The 15,416-nt window shown below is 43.4% G+C and overlaps 1 protein-coding gene across 5 annotated transcripts; it reads left to right on the top strand.

Moving 5' to 3' along the window:
• The first annotated feature begins 119 nt into the window (after nt 1–119).
• LOC143320529 (protein NLRC3-like) lies at nt 120–13,673 on the top strand. Of its 5 annotated transcripts, none has more exons than XM_076730255.1 (12): nt 120–220; nt 754–861; nt 3,170–3,402; nt 3,639–5,442; nt 6,171–6,344; nt 6,485–6,658; nt 7,458–7,631; nt 8,043–8,216; nt 9,345–9,518; nt 11,747–11,920; nt 12,747–12,920; nt 13,253–13,673. In XM_076730255.1, exons 2-12 carry the CDS (start codon nt 764–766, stop codon nt 13,404–13,406), a joined length of 3,507 nt encoding a protein of 1,168 aa, XP_076586370.1. In that variant the 5' UTR covers nt 120–220; nt 754–763; the 3' UTR covers nt 13,407–13,673. The 5 variants fall into 5 exon arrangements, with proteins under 5 accessions (XP_076586370.1, XP_076586371.1, XP_076586372.1 ...); XM_076730256.1 differs by having other exon boundaries at nt 144–220; nt 3,642–5,442; XM_076730257.1 differs by lacking the exons at nt 12,747–12,920; nt 13,253–13,673 and having other exon boundaries at nt 144–220; nt 9,345–9,475; nt 11,747–11,812.
• Nucleotides 13,674–15,416: the final 1,743 nt, after the last annotated feature.

Here is a 15,416-nt window from a genome sequence, read left to right as displayed (position 1 = left end):
GTAGTCTGCCATCTTCTGCGCTTTTCTTTGTGGAGACTTCGCTTTTATTCTGAAGGGCTTCACCAGGAAGTGTCCCTGTTGTTCCTGACCTAAAACGTTGATGACGGAAGTTTTATTTTATTATTCTGATTATTTATCTGTCAGTCGACACGAGCTGAGGATTAAAGTCCAAGAGCCACGAAGACCAGAAGGAAGATACGAGAAAGAGACGAAGATACAGGTTAGAAGAACACACACACACACACACACACACACACACACACAGTCGGTGTGTTTTCCAGGAGTTTCTTTGACTTTCTGGTGTCCGGTATTAAAGAGAGAGCAGGCCGGGACTTCCTCGTCCTCAGTGTTTATTGCCGTCTGTCCTTTATAATACTGACACGACGTTAGCGTGACGGATTTACCTTCCCTCTCACTTCCTCCTCGTTTTGTCTGTTAGACTGTCAGAAAATGTCAGAAAAATACACACCTGCTGTGACGTCCTCGGGTGTTTCCTGGTCTCTGAGCCGTCACACTGGAGAGCAGCTACAGTTAAGGAGACAGCGTGTGTCCGAAGTCTGAAGGCTCTTCACTGGATTTAAACCAGAGTTTGATGTTATGATGGAGAGAAAATCTGCATGTTCTTATTAAACTGATATCAAATAAATAGGAAGCTACTAACATTAGCGGTGTGTCTGTGTGTGTGTGTCTGTGTGTCTGTGTGTGTGTGTGTGTGTGTGTGTGTGTGTGTGTGTCTGCTGCTTCACCTCTCAGACTGGAGAAGATGAGTAATGTGGAGGAAGAGGACAGATCCATGAAGAGTGACCAGCCTAAAGACAGAGCTCCAGACTTCAGTGATGAACCTGAACCCTCAGACACAAAGTAAGAGACTGAAGATAATTCAGTTTTTCATGTTATCTGATGACCTGAACACATCGCTGTTCTTCTCTGGATCTGCTGAGGCTGAGCCACTTGATCCAGATCCTGGTTCAAGGTTCAACCTTCGACTTTATTGCCATCATACAGTACAGGAGATGCAGCTGTAGTTTTCACGGTATATCGCCGTCTTACTGTAGCAGGAAGGAGGAAAAAGGAAATAACAACACAGCCTTTTCCACCTGAGCTGAAAATGAAGGGGGAGGGAGATGATAAATCAGAGGCACCTGCGAGCTCAAGGAGGAGGGAAAATCAGACAAAGGAGTTTTGAAGATGGACTGCAGAAGAAGTGAGAAAGAAAGAAAACGAGATAACTCAAATCTTGCTTAAGTTGACGGCTTCATTCAAGAAAGCAAATGAATTAAACTTAGTATTAAGGACATTCAACTGGACGCTGGAGGAAGAAGCTGATCCCTGGAGCAGGCAGAAAGAAGCTTAGTCTTCGGTCCGTGGCCTGTTTGGATACAGTGGAAGAGACCTCTGTCCAAGTGGGTGAAGAACGACAAGCAGATAAGTCCCGTTTTTCCTGAAACTCTCCCGGCTTCTCCTAACGTCAGACCTCAAACTACTCTGTTTTTTTTCTCCCTCCTCAAACATACATCCCTCAGGACTGATTTACACTCCACCTCCCCCCCAAACACAAATACCTTCTGCACTGAACTGGACTGAAGACACCAAAACTATACCCACTCACACACAATCCACCCACCCACCGTTTGTTTTGTTCCTTAACAGATGGGAAATGTTACTGTTTATTTAATGAACTTGAATGTGGGGATTACTCTCAGGATATTTCCTTTAAATTGGGTTTCTGTTTTATGAATGGATCTGTATGAAATTGAGAGATATTTGAGTTGATTATTGAATTGATATGTTTTGATTAATGATTGAAAATAAGAAGGATTACTAACTGCATCTTGGTTGAGTTTTCATCGTGTGATTTTGGAGCGAAGAAGACAGCTGCTGGGTTATTTTTTAAACTTCTGGTCGTATTTATTTTAAAATATTGGCAGGTTGATTTCTCTGAATATTCTCCTGTCTGGCGCCCAACATTTTTTCATATTTTGAGGGGCTTCTACGCTACATTACGAAGAACATCTGCTCATCTACGGTGTTGAATTGCACCACATTAGTGTCATTGAAAAGATTTCCGGTTCATATCACATTTCATGTCCGCCAGGACTCAATGTGGAACATGTGGAATCTGGTCTATCGTGGAGTTCATGAACAGTGTCTTCAGTACTGATGACTGCAGCATCGTCAGTGCACATTTGTGTTCAGACCACCACCAGAACTGTAGGAATAATGAAGACCACAAAGAATCACAATAAAATGCCAATGAGAGTGAGAGGAGAGGTGACAGAGGTCGATGGTTTAGTGGTCAGAGGTAATCGCATTGTGACTCCGACCTCTGTGAGAACAGAGATAACAGAAAGGATTCATGATGGTCAACAAGAGTCAATGAAATGCAGAGAGAGAGCCAGCCAGCCAGTGTCGTGGTCAAGAATCACAAATAACAAGTAACACAGTTGTTAACTGGTCAGGGGAAGAGATTCAGTACAGGTGAAGTGTTGAAGTTGCGTTATGAGAATGCCGTGAGAATCTACCTTCGTGGGGGAGACGTAATCAATGGAATTTCTGATAGGAATGGTACCTTGGAGGCATTGGTAGAGTTTACACAGCTTACCTGATGTGAGCTAACGGTCAGTTAGGACTGATGTATTTCTCTGTGTTGACTATGTGCCAAGCAGTGCATTACAAACAGACAACACCTGTCTGGAACATTCCTCCAGTAAACAGGTTCACTGGTAACAGGTGAGAGTATCATGATTGGGTATGAAAGGGGCATCCTTGAACGGTTCCGTCGTTCACAAGCGAGGATGGAGCGAGGTTCACCACTTTGTGAAAAACTGTGAGCAAATAGTCCAACAGCTGAAGAATGTTTCTCGATGCAGAAGTCCAAGGGTTTCATCATCTGCAATCAATGATATCGTGGACAGATTCAGAGAGCCTGGAGGAATCTCTGCACGTAAGGGACACAGCTGAAAACAGTCACACCTGAACAGGTACCAGTGGTAGACCCCACTAATTGTGATGTAAATAAAATTTCAGTTGAAAGTGAAGAACAAAAACATCAGGATGTGAATCGGACACATATCCTGTCTATGTAGAGAAAGAGCTGCATGCAACTTGTGAGCTGTTGGTCGGTCACCAGTCATGTAATGTGTTACACAGAATGTGTTCATCTGCACAGGGAGAAGAGGAGTCATGTTTCTGAGGAGGAGAAGCCATCCTGCTGTGGTTTGTGTCAGGACGTCCTGAAGGATCCAGTCTCTACCAGCTGTGGACACTGGTTCTGCAGACGGTGCATCACCTCATACAGGGACCAGTCTGCTTCATCAGGAGACTCCTGCTGTCCCCAGTGTGGAGAAAGATCCAGAACAAGATGTGGACTGCAGACAGTCAGTCAGACCTGCACTGTCCAAAGTAAGACTGTCCATCTGTCTGCTGATCATGTCATCATGTTTGAAAACTGTATTCTTCTTGATTTGCTTGTTGTGTTGCACAGCAAAGACATTGAAGATTTTTGTTTTTCACAAAAGATCCTAAATTTTAAAACCCTCTTTATTTCTTTGAATTAGTTACTTTAATGTTGGTCATGAAAATAATCACCAGATTCTCAAAATCTTTTTCTTGTTCTCACATTTCTTCTTCTCTCTCAGCAGATGGTGGTCTTCAGGAGGTTTTAGATGAACATAAGATCAATCTGAAGAGGAGATATGAATGTGTGACTGAAGGAAGTGATGAAACAGGAAGTGGAACCCTCCTCAACAGGATCTACACTGAGTTCTTCATCACGGAGGGACAGAATGAAGAGGTTAATACCCAACATGAGGTTTGGCAGCTTGAGACAGCTTCCAAGATGAAGACCCTCCATGAGACCTCAATCAAGTGCCAGGACATCTTTAAAGCCTTACCTGACCAACAGAGACACATCAGAGTGGTCCTGACGAACGGCGTCGCTGGCGTTGGAAAAACCTTCTCGGTGCAGAAGTTCACTCTGGACTGGGCAGAGGGCTCGGAAAACCAAGATGTCAGTGTGGTGGTTGTGCTTTCGTTCAGGGAGCTGAACCTGATCAAAGATGAGCAGTACAGTCTTCTCGGGCTGCTCCGTGTTTTCCATCCAACATTACAGAAGGTGACAGCAGAGCAGCTGGCTGTCTGTAAGCTTCTGTTCATCTTTGACGGCCTGGATGAAAGCAGACTTTCACTGGATTTCACCAACAATCAGCTCGTTTCTGACGTCACACAGAAGTCATCAGTCAACGTGCTGCTGACAAACCTCATGGAGGGGAATCTGCTTCCCTCGGCTCTGGTCTGGATAACTTCCAGACCTGTGGCAGCCAATCAGATCCCTCCTCAATGTGTTGACAGGGTAACAGAAGCACGAGGCTTCACTGACGCCCAGAAGGAGGAGTACTTCAAGAGGAGGTTCAGTGATGGAGATCAGTCCAGCAGAATCATCTCACACATCAAGACCTCCAGGAGCCTCCACATCATGTGTCAAATCCCAGTCTTCTGCTGGATCACTGCTACAGTTCTGGAGCACATGTTGACTCCAGACCAGAGAGGAGAGCTGCCCAAAACCCTGACTGACATGTACTCACACTTCCTGCTGGTTCAGACAAAGAGGAAGAAGCAGAAGTATGATGAGGGACATGAGACAAGCCCACAGGAGCTGACGGAGGCTGATGGGATAGTTCTTCTGAAGCTGGGGAGGCTGGCGTTTGAACATCTGGAAAAAGGAAACATCATGTTCTACCAAGAAGACCTGGAGCAGTGTGGTCTTGATGTGACTGAGGCCGCGGTGTACTCAGGAGTTTGTACAGAGATCTTCAAAAGAGAGTGTGTGATCTTCCAGAAAACAGTCTACTGCTTTGTTCATCTGAGCATTCAGGAGTTTCTGGCTGCAGTCTACATGTTCCACTGTTACACCAACAGGAACTCAAAGGTCCTGAAGACTTTCCTGGGAAAAGACCGGAAATACAGAGCCTATATCTCAAATCTGGAGGTCTTCCTTGGGTGGGTCATGATGAAATCCCTTGAAAGTCAAAATGGTCATCTGGACCTATTTGTTTGCTTCCTCCATGGCCTGCTTCTGGAGTCCAACCAGACACTCTTAGGAGGCCTGCTGGGTCAGACAAACATCTGTCCAGAGATCATCCAGAGTGTCATCAACAACTTGAAGAGGATGAATACTAAAAGAAAGTCTCCTGACAGAAGCATCAACATCTTCCACTGTCTGATGGAGATGAACGACCACTCAGTACATCAGGAGATCCAAGAGTTCCTGAAGTCAGAGAACAGATCAGAGAAGAAACTCTCTGTGATCCACTGCTCAGCTCTGGCCTACATGCTGCAGATGTCAGAGGAGGTTCTGGACAAGCTGGACATGACTGATTACAACACATCAGGAGATGGACGACAGAGACTGATTCCAGCTGTGAGGAACTGCAGAAAGGCTCGGTAAGTCTCCAGCTGTTAACACTCTAAAGTTCTTAGTATTCTTGAAATAGTGTTCCAGCTGTTTATTACATAAACATGTCAGTTGTATTTTGTCATAGATGTTCTTGAGCTGTTTCAAACCTAATTAATGATTTAGATTGAGAATGTAACTTTTGCTGAAGCAGCCACTGCTTCTAATGTTACTGACCAGCAGACGACGCCCAGTCCGTCCTGAGAGTATGTCCGTTTGCCAACCCCTGGCACAAGACAACAAGTCAGGCATCACGTGGATGTACTTTTGTTGACCAACTGTTGTATTGAGTCTGTGGGTGTACCTTCCTCCCCACAAACAAAACTTAAGAGCAAATCACAGCACAGACATCTATGGCGAAACAAAAGGTTGATGAATCTGTTTTTATACTAACAGTGGCTGGTGTAATGATCTGTCAGTGATCCTGCATTTACCCTAAGAAACTACCAAATACAGTAAGAAGGAGGCCGTGTACTACATAAAAGCATCAGCAGGTTTTTTGTCCAACATGTTTGATTTGATATTGATGCTCTAATTCCACTTGGCTGAGATCAGCAGCATGTTATTGATCTGTATTGACATGAATAGGTGTATGAATCATTTTAGGAAGAAGCTCATTGTTGATGACAGAGTAATGTTGAGCTTCACATTTCAAACCTGAACACATCTGATTGGATTATTAATCGATTTTAATCTTCATCATTTATTCTTCATTCAGGTTGAGTTCCTGCAGCTTATCAGATTTCAGCTGTGCTTCTCTGGCCTCAGCTCTGAAGTCCAACCCCTCCCATCTGACAGAGCTGGACCTGACCTACATCATCATGCAGGATTCAGGAGTGAAGCTGCTGTCAGCTGGACTGGAGAGTCCAAACTGTAGACTGAAGACTCTGAGGTGAGTTCACTGACTCTCTGTTACTGTTGTGGATCTTATATATTCAATTAACAATTGTGAATTTTGTTTGAAGTCCACATTTAAAACATCTGATTGGACTATAAATGGATTTTTACTTACGTCACTTTTTCTTTATTTAGATTTTGGCACTGCAGTTTGTCAGAGATCAGCTGTTCTTATGTGGCCTCAGCTCTGAAGTCAAACCCCTCCCATCTGAGAGATCTGGACCTGAGCTACAACAACCTGCAGGATTCAGGATTGAAGCTGCTGTCTGCTGTACTGGAGAGTCCAGACTGTAGACTGGAGGCTCTGAGGTCAGACACCATTTCTTAATGGCCGATACTGACTTTTAGTCACCAAGTAGAATGATAATTGACATTTGGAACCGCTACACAATATATTTACATTAAAAATGAAAATCTTAGCGTCAGATTTTAGAACAACACAAACTCCAACACAAACACAAGACTGTGTTTAAATGCCTTCAAAGTTATGTTTAAATTTGTCTGAAAGCAGTGATTCAAGGTTCAAGCCCTTTTCATGCAACAGAAGGAAGCAGCTCAATCAGCCAGAATTAAAGTGGCGAGCAGCAACAAACAGTTTTCAGGTTTCACAAAGGTCAACAAAGTCACTTCAGGTAGTTTACTTCTGTTTTCAGGAGTGAGACCAATTACACACTTGTTTCATCCTCACAAAGCTGCAGCATTTCAGTAATTACACACTCAAAGTTCTGCTATTGGTCCTTTTTTCATCAGAAGGAAATAAATGAGATGAAGTTTGGTGCAGGGTGATTACTTTAAACCATTTCTTTATTGAATTTACATATCAATTACAATACCATGATGTACCCTCTCGGCTTCCTTGATGGACATCTGTAGGTCATATGTGGCTGCTTTAGAAGTGTCTGGTCCACTGAGTTGAAGGCGGTGGCCAACAAACAGAGTAAAGCAGGGTTACTTTCTCAGGAATGTAGCTCTGGCACTCCTGGATCTTCAGCTGCAATAATCCAAAGAGTCATTTTATCGCCTTCACATCTGCCATGGAGATTCCTCAGAGGGGGAGATGAAGGAGGAACATTGTCTTCTGACATCACACCATTTACTCTTTTGTCAGGTTGTGCGACTGCGGTGTGACAGAGATCAGCTGTGCCTCTCTGGCCTCAGCTCTGAAGTCCAACCCCTTCCATCTGAGAGAGCTGAACCTGAGTGACAACAAGCTGCAGGATTCAGGACTGAAGCTGCTGTCTGCTGGACTGGAGAATCCACTTTGTAAAATAGAGACTCTGAAGTCAGTTTACTGTCTCTCTGTTACTTTTGCAGCTCTCATGTTTAATTCACAACTTGATTTATGTTCATGTATAACTCACATCCATAATTACCTTGACCCTAATCTAACCCTAATTCTAACCTGAACCCTTAAACCAAGCCTGAACCTTCAAACAGCCTTTTGACAGCAGCATGTTACTGATGTGTGTTGACATGAATAGGTGTATGAATGTTGTGCTGACATTTGGATGATGTCTGTAGAAGGCTGACATTATGATGATCCACAATAACACAATGACAAAGTCACTCTGCTCATTTTAAGGAGAAGCTCATTGATGAGGACAGAGTAATGTTGAGCTCCACATTTACAACCTGAACACATCTGATTGGATTAGAAATGGATTTTAATCTTCATCATTTATTCTTTATTCAGGTTGTGGTTCTGTGGTTTGGCAGAGATCGGCTGTGCTTCTCTGGCCTCAGCTCTGAAGTCCAACCCCTCCCATCTGACAGAGCTGGACCTGAGCTACAACAAGCTGCAGGATTCAGGAGTGAAGCTGCTGTCAGCTGGACTGGAGAGTCCAGACTGTAGACTGGAGACTCTGATGTCAGTTCACTGACTCTCTGTTACTGCTGTAAATCTTATATGTTCAATTAACAACTCACTTCATGTTGATACATGAACTTGATCCATTAAGTTGTAAATTTCCTTTTATTCCTTTTTTCATTATTTTCATTTTTCTTGTACTAAATTGAATCTGCAGTGATAAAAGACTTGTGTTTCTTCAGCTCTTAAGACCCAACAGCCCGGCTGCAGGTCAACACGGCCGTCTGTTGACAAAACTGTTATGTTTAAGCTTGGACTCATGCCTCACTGGAAAGTTAAGATTCTTGTGATTCAATTGGTGAAAACCATTTCAATATACAATCACAACAGCAGCTACAGTCAACGGCAACATCAAACAACCGATGATAAAATTGAGGCAACCCACTGATGAAGTTTCATAGTAATCCACTGATCAATGACAAAGATCCGGTCACATTGGCAAAAATCCAGATGATCTGACGCTGTAAGATATTTTCTCTAAAACAGTATAATCATCCATAGAAAGCTGGTTTATCATATCAAATCAACCGTCATGGGCTAATCTGATATGTTTTAACTCCAGTAAGCGTTCATATGTAGGCTGCATGTTGGTCTCAAGATGGCTGCTGCATTCTGAGCTATCAATTGACACCTCAGTTGACCAGTCAGAATCTTCCATGTCATGTCCACAGCCAACAACAGCCACCAGAGTCCGTGTTGAAAGGAGGGCCTTGTTCTCCTCTTTCATGTAAAGGTTGAGCCAACCGATTGTGCAGATGACTGATGCTTGGTACAGCCAATGAAATTCCAGAAATGAGGATATGATGCTTCAGTGGGTAGTTTACAGTCAAATCAAGGAATTCAGTACAAATAGGGATATTACACAGGGTTTAAATCATAAATACAGTAATGGCCTAAATTGAAAGATTTATAGCCTAAATATAAATATAGATACCCATAATATGAATAAAGATGACCTAAAATAGATTACCTGAATATATAGATGTTTATCCAGACAAATATAATAAATGGCCTTTGCTTAGAAAATTATACATGAAATATGCATCTTGTGTGAAGTTGTTATACATTATTGATTTGCTATCAAAGTCAGATTTATTTTGATTTGTACATCATTTCTTCTTTATTCAGATTGTGGTCCTGCGGTTTGTCAGAGGGCAGCTGTGCTTCTCTGGCCTCAGCTCTGAAGTCCAACCCCTCCCATCTGAGAAAGCTGGACCTGAGAGAGAACCAGCTGCAGGATTCAGGAGTGAAGCTGCTGTGTGAGTTTCTGGAGAGTCCAGACTGCAGACTGGAGGGTCTGAGGTCAGTGTGTGTGTGTGTGTGTGTGTGTGTGTGTGCGCGCATATGAAAAACATTTGTAAGCTGTCTATCACACATCAGGCTACAACAAAACTAGGACTACCAGAGGTATTGACACTCACTGACATACATAACAAAGTAATGGTGATTTTCGGCTTGTGTCAGTCAGATCTGGATATGGATTTAGGATATTGTACGCTTGTCTGAACAACGACAGGAGAAACCACTGTGATGTGTATTCGCCACACACAATAGGACCGCCGTCCAGCTTCAAACATATCCGAGTGGACGGTAACTCGCCCAAAGAAAGAGCTCCTGCACTCACCCCCTCTTCCACTCACCCATCCTTCCATCCCCTCATCCCCCTTCCAGTGCTCAAACAAGGAAGCCAAACTTTTCAAACTGCTAAAGGAGCAAAACAGGAGCATCTGCAACACTTTCGGGTTCCCGGTAGCACGCAGATTCCATGAATCGATTGACACAAACCTCTTCAAGATACAATCACAGCAGGAGGCACAATAAATTCCAACAGCAGACAAACAACCGTATTTAAAACTGACACAACATTGAGGCCACTTGCTGATTACGCCTCTCTGTGATGCACAGATCAATAAAATGTGAACACATGGTCTGGGCAACATCTACGAAGGTTCAGGCAATCCACTGCAGTTAAGATATGTGGACCGAACAAGAAGGTAATCCACAGAAAGATGTTTTGGCAGGCAATGTGCTCATCTTCCATTGTTTCCCTGTTACAACGTCCAGAATGCAGAAGGTCACTATTTTGCCTCCAGTTACTCTCTGGAGTCTCAGGCTCCAAATGACACCTCATTTGACCAATCACAATCAGGCACATGAACCCCCGCAACCAGAGAAGCCAATAACAGTTTGAGTCAAACCAAGGTCCTTCTTCTGACATGTGACCATCAAGCCAACCACAGCAAATTTCAAGGATGACTGACGCTTTGATAGCCAATGAAATTCTGAATACGCCAGTATGACCCTTCAGCATGTTATTTACAGCTCTGGCACCTCAAATCAAGGATTTCAGAGATAATAACAATATTACACACAATTACAAGTAATAAATGTGTATTACATGATGTACATGTGCAAGAAAAACAATATAAAACAGGTTCCTATCCTTGAGTGGTGAGAGATTTTACACATTCCACATTATCTAATTCAACCTAGGAACTTAGAAGAACACTAGATCATGAGTTCTGCTGTGTTTTGCAGCTTACTCTGCCGAATCGCGGCCTGTGCTGACCATCATCCCATCCAGCTACAGCTTGCACTCTCACCACTTCTTTCAGTGGCTCAGTGCCTCTCAACCCCAAATAAACAAATCTCTGCCATCTTCTGTAGCCTGCCCTCTGCAGCTACCCCACCATCCATCCCCACAGATCTCTGTCTTACATGACAAACACGTCAACAAGCCAGAAGACATCCACCTGCTCACAGATGTAGCCCCTTCCATCAGCTTTGGTGACAACCATGATGGCAGGTGGTTCTCAACAGCCGCCCAAATTCACAACTCTTGCCCCGTCCTTCACCATCTGCCAAATGTACCTAGTCGTCATAGCAGCCATTCTTTGGAGGCACAAATGGTCCAAGAAGACTATGGCTTTTTACTTCAACAAAAACAGTTCATCACCCATGCCTTCCACATCCCAGGCCACAAAATTTGTTTGCTGACTCACCTTCCTGTTTCTTGTTTCTGGATACTCACACAGTTGCCACAAGCCTCTGACCTTCCTCCGATTCATTCTCAAGAAAGTCGCGGGGGGCTATCCCAGCTGTCAACAGGCGAGAGGGGGGGTACACCCTGAACCGGTGGCCAGTCGATTGCAGGGCAACATATAGAGACAGACAACCATTCATGCTCACACTCACACCTAAGGACAATTTTTAGGGTCACCAATTAACCCCAGAGAGAACCCACACATGCATGGGAAGAACATGCAAACCTCACACAGAAAGGCCCTGGGATCGAACTGGCGACCTTCTTGCTGTGAGGCACGCGCACTACCTGCTTGAAACCTTAATATAACAACAAAATACAGTGGATAATTACAACATTAAATGAGTGACAGATGAACTAAAGAGCTCTGGATCCTACTTTGACACCAGTGACATGCCACCTACAGAAACACCGTCCTCATACCCCTAACCTGTGATTTCAAACAGGAACTTTGTCTTTCATAGTAACATATTTATTCTTTGTTAAGGTTGAATGACTGCAGTTTCTCAGAGATCGGCTGTGCTGCTCTGGCCTCAGCTCTGATGTCCAACCCGTCCCATCTGAAAGCGCTGGAGCTGAACAACAATAAGCTGCAGGATTCAGGAGTGAAGTCACTTTGTGATTTTCTGGAGAGTCCAGACTGTAGAGTGGAGGACCTGAGGTCAGTTCACTGACTCTCTGTTACTGTTGTAGATCTTTTATGTTTAATTGACAATTAATTTATGTTCATACGTAACTCAAATTCATAATGTTTTAAATTTAATGTTGATATTTTCATGTTTCTTGAACTAAATTTAGTCTGCAGTCACCAAAGATTTCTGTTTTTTAAAGAAACTGTAGAAAATGTTGACTGTTAATTGTCAAAATAAATTATTGTATATACACCGACACACTTACATTTCTATGTTTATGAGGACACACACTGACAAACTGCATTCCCTAGCCCCTAACCCTAATCTTTACCCTAACCCTTAAAACCAAGTCTGAACTTTCAAACAGCCTTTTGTCAGCAGGGAGAGAGACAGAGAGACAGAGAGACAGAGACAGAGACAGATGACTAGTAGTTGTAGCAGTTGCAGTGGATGTCAGGCAGGGCCATCGCAGGAGACGTCGCTATAAAGCACAATCCAGGTTCAGCCACTATCCATGGGTACCTGCGTGATGACAAAGCACAAAGACTCTGGGGCAGAAGCTAAGTTAGTAACATGCCTTGGTAGGACATGAAAGCGTGTTCGGTGTATCACTGGAAGTCCTCCGACAGCCGAATCCTATAGCAGCATAACTAAGGGATGGTCCAAGGCAAGCCTGAGCCAGCCCTAACGATAAGCTTCATCAAAAGGAAAGTTTGAAGCCTACTCTTAAATTCAGAGACGGTGTCTACCTCCCAAACAAAGACTGGGAGGTGGCTCCACAGGAGAGGAGCTTGATAGCTAAAGGTTCTACCTCCCGTTCTGCTACATCATCTACATCGTTTCTTCTTTATTCAGGATGTGGGACTGCAGTTTGACAGAGGTCAGCTGTGCTTCTCTGGCCTCAGCTCTGAAGTCCAACCCCTCCCATCTGACAGAGCTGGAGCTGAGTGGAAACGACCTACAGGATTCAGGAGTGAAGCTGCTTTGTAATTTTCTGGAGAGTCCAGACTGTAGACTGATGAGTCTGATGTCAGTTCACTGACTCTCTGTTACTGTTGTACATCTTATACACTTAATTAACAATTAAACCTAATTCATTATCATACATAACTCACATTCATGTTTTAAATTTACTTCTCTTCATATTTTCACTCTTAAATTTAGTCTGCAGTCACAAAAGATTTCTGTTTTTAAAGAAACTGTAGAAAATGTCCACTGTTAGTTGTTAAAGGAAATTAACTTTGATTAGCACACTCATTGATGAGGACAGAGTAATGTTGAGCTCCACATTTACAACCTGAACACGTCTGACTGGATTAGAAATGGATTTTAATCTTTTTAATCATTTCTTCTTGATTCAGGTTGAATCACTGTGGCCTGACCGAGGTCAGCTGTGCTTCTCTGGCCTCAGCTCTGAAGTCCAACCCCTCCCATATGAAAGATCTCCAGCTATTTGGAAACGACCTGCAGGATTCTGACCTAAAGCTGCTGTCAGATTTTATGGATCAGACTTAAGAGGTTCATGTCAGTGTTAGCTTGTCCGACAGGCTAATGTCAGTGTTAGTGACAAGTCACCGTCAGCAGCAAAAACCAAACTTAAAACAGAAGCTTTTTCTCCAGCTGGCTGTCGATGTTTCCAAACTGAACTGTGTGAACGTCACATCATCGGCTTCCATCAGGTGACAAAAGGTGTTCAAGAGTCTCTCTGCCTGTTTTTCTAAACGTACTGTATCTGTTGCTGTTGATGAACAATGAATAAAACATCTTGATTTTTCCTTTCAAGACGTCATGTTCGACTTTTACTTTCCTGTCGACTCTCCAGTCGACTGGTTTTACTAATCATTTGTACTGTGTGAGGGGAAGCCTATCCGTTAGTGTTGTCTCGTTTAAGTGAACGTACTGAACTGAATCACTTCCGCAAGTGATTCGTTCGTTTCTCAGTTCAGTTGAACTGTCAGCAGCGCCGCCTGCTGACAGTTCAACTGAACTGAGAAAGTGAACGAATCACTTGAGGGAGGGACCGCACGCGCCGACTGCGCCGCGTCACCGACGCATGAATCCGTGGCAAGCCGTTCCTGCCAGAAATCCGCCACGTTCAGTCACGTTTCAGATTTTACGCCGTAATGCGCAAAAACAATGCCGTTTTTTACGCCGTAATGCAGTTGAAACGCGACTGAATGTGGCGTATTTCTGGCAGGAACGGCTTGTCATATGAATCACTCAGTGAACGACACTCTCCTGAATCATGTTCCTCTGAGGGATACACTTTCATGGCGACCGTTGTTCCCCGTTGTTTTAACAGATTTAGTTTCCAGATAAACAAACTTAAAACGTTATGCTGGCAGTAATGAGGAGCGACGGAGGGAGACAGGGGTGTGTTGTGTTCAAGTGTACCTCGGAGAAAACTAACTTTTTTTTAAACTCTGCTAAATTTGCCACCGCAACAACAGTACAGTAGGACACAGCATGTAACAAATAGTGTATAAAACCCGCAGTTTGAGAAACTGTCTGATCATCTCATTGCGACAATTTGCGAGGGAACGGTGCATATTCAGTATGAATCCTTCACTGAATGTACTGTGGGGTCTACGTTCAGTGAACGGATCACTCACTGAGCCCAATTTGCCGAGTAGACCAGTTAAATAGCATACCATAGGACAGGACACTTAAAACATCATGATTTATAATATAGTTATATATAGTTTTATATTTACAAATTGTCAAAGCAACACAGTCACAACACTCTCGTCTCCCGGTCCTGGAAGCTGTGAACTGAACTGAAACTTGAACCGTTCAGCCGTATATCAGTTCAGGAGTCGCAGGCTCCTCCTGCCAAGCACTGAATGATTCGGTGATTCAGTGAACAAATCTTTTGAAAGAATCTTTCTAGTGAACTGATTCTAGTGATTCAGTACATCTAAAAGAACTGGCGTGCCCATCACTAATTCAGATGCACCCATGCTGCCTTCAGTGACTTCCTCGATCTGTCGTAACTGCCGATTGTCTACTAGTGCACTAGTCCCTTAAAGATAATGTTTCGAAAGAAATGAACTGTAAAAACCTTTTTCTTTTTGTCATTCTCTTGCTTTCAGTTTTAATTAGATTATGTTTAATTTTTACTGAATAACAAATTCTTCAGGTCCGCATATTGTGAGAGGGTGTCAGAGAGGGGGCAATATATGGCCATTAGTAGTATCCCCGTCGAGACGAACGACTCAGTATTTCCGTGTCCTTGTTGTAGATCGTTACCTACATCAGATTATCTAGATAACAGTTCCCCCCCAAAAAATCCTTAAGCAACTATGGCTGCTCTCAGCTCCTCAATAGCAGTGATGTTAGTTCTACTGTGCACTGGATTCCACAAAGTGTCTCTGTTTCACCATCGTGCACAATAACTGTTTTTAACTGTGTAACATTCTTTTAAAGTTTGCACCTAAATTAGCTTGCTGAGGATGAGGTATAGCGAAGGGCAGAGAGCAGGGTGTGTTAGGTCATGAAGTTCAGTTTAGTTCCTTGAATGAAACA

The sequence above is a fragment of the Chaetodon auriga genome, chromosome 5 (assembly GCF_051107435.1).
Source record: "Chaetodon auriga isolate fChaAug3 chromosome 5, fChaAug3.hap1, whole genome shotgun sequence".
Classification (NCBI taxonomy): domain Eukaryota; kingdom Metazoa; phylum Chordata; class Actinopteri; order Chaetodontiformes; family Chaetodontidae; genus Chaetodon; species Chaetodon auriga.
Note: the sequence above shows the minus strand (reverse complement) of the source record. Positions and strands in the feature narration are given on the sequence as shown.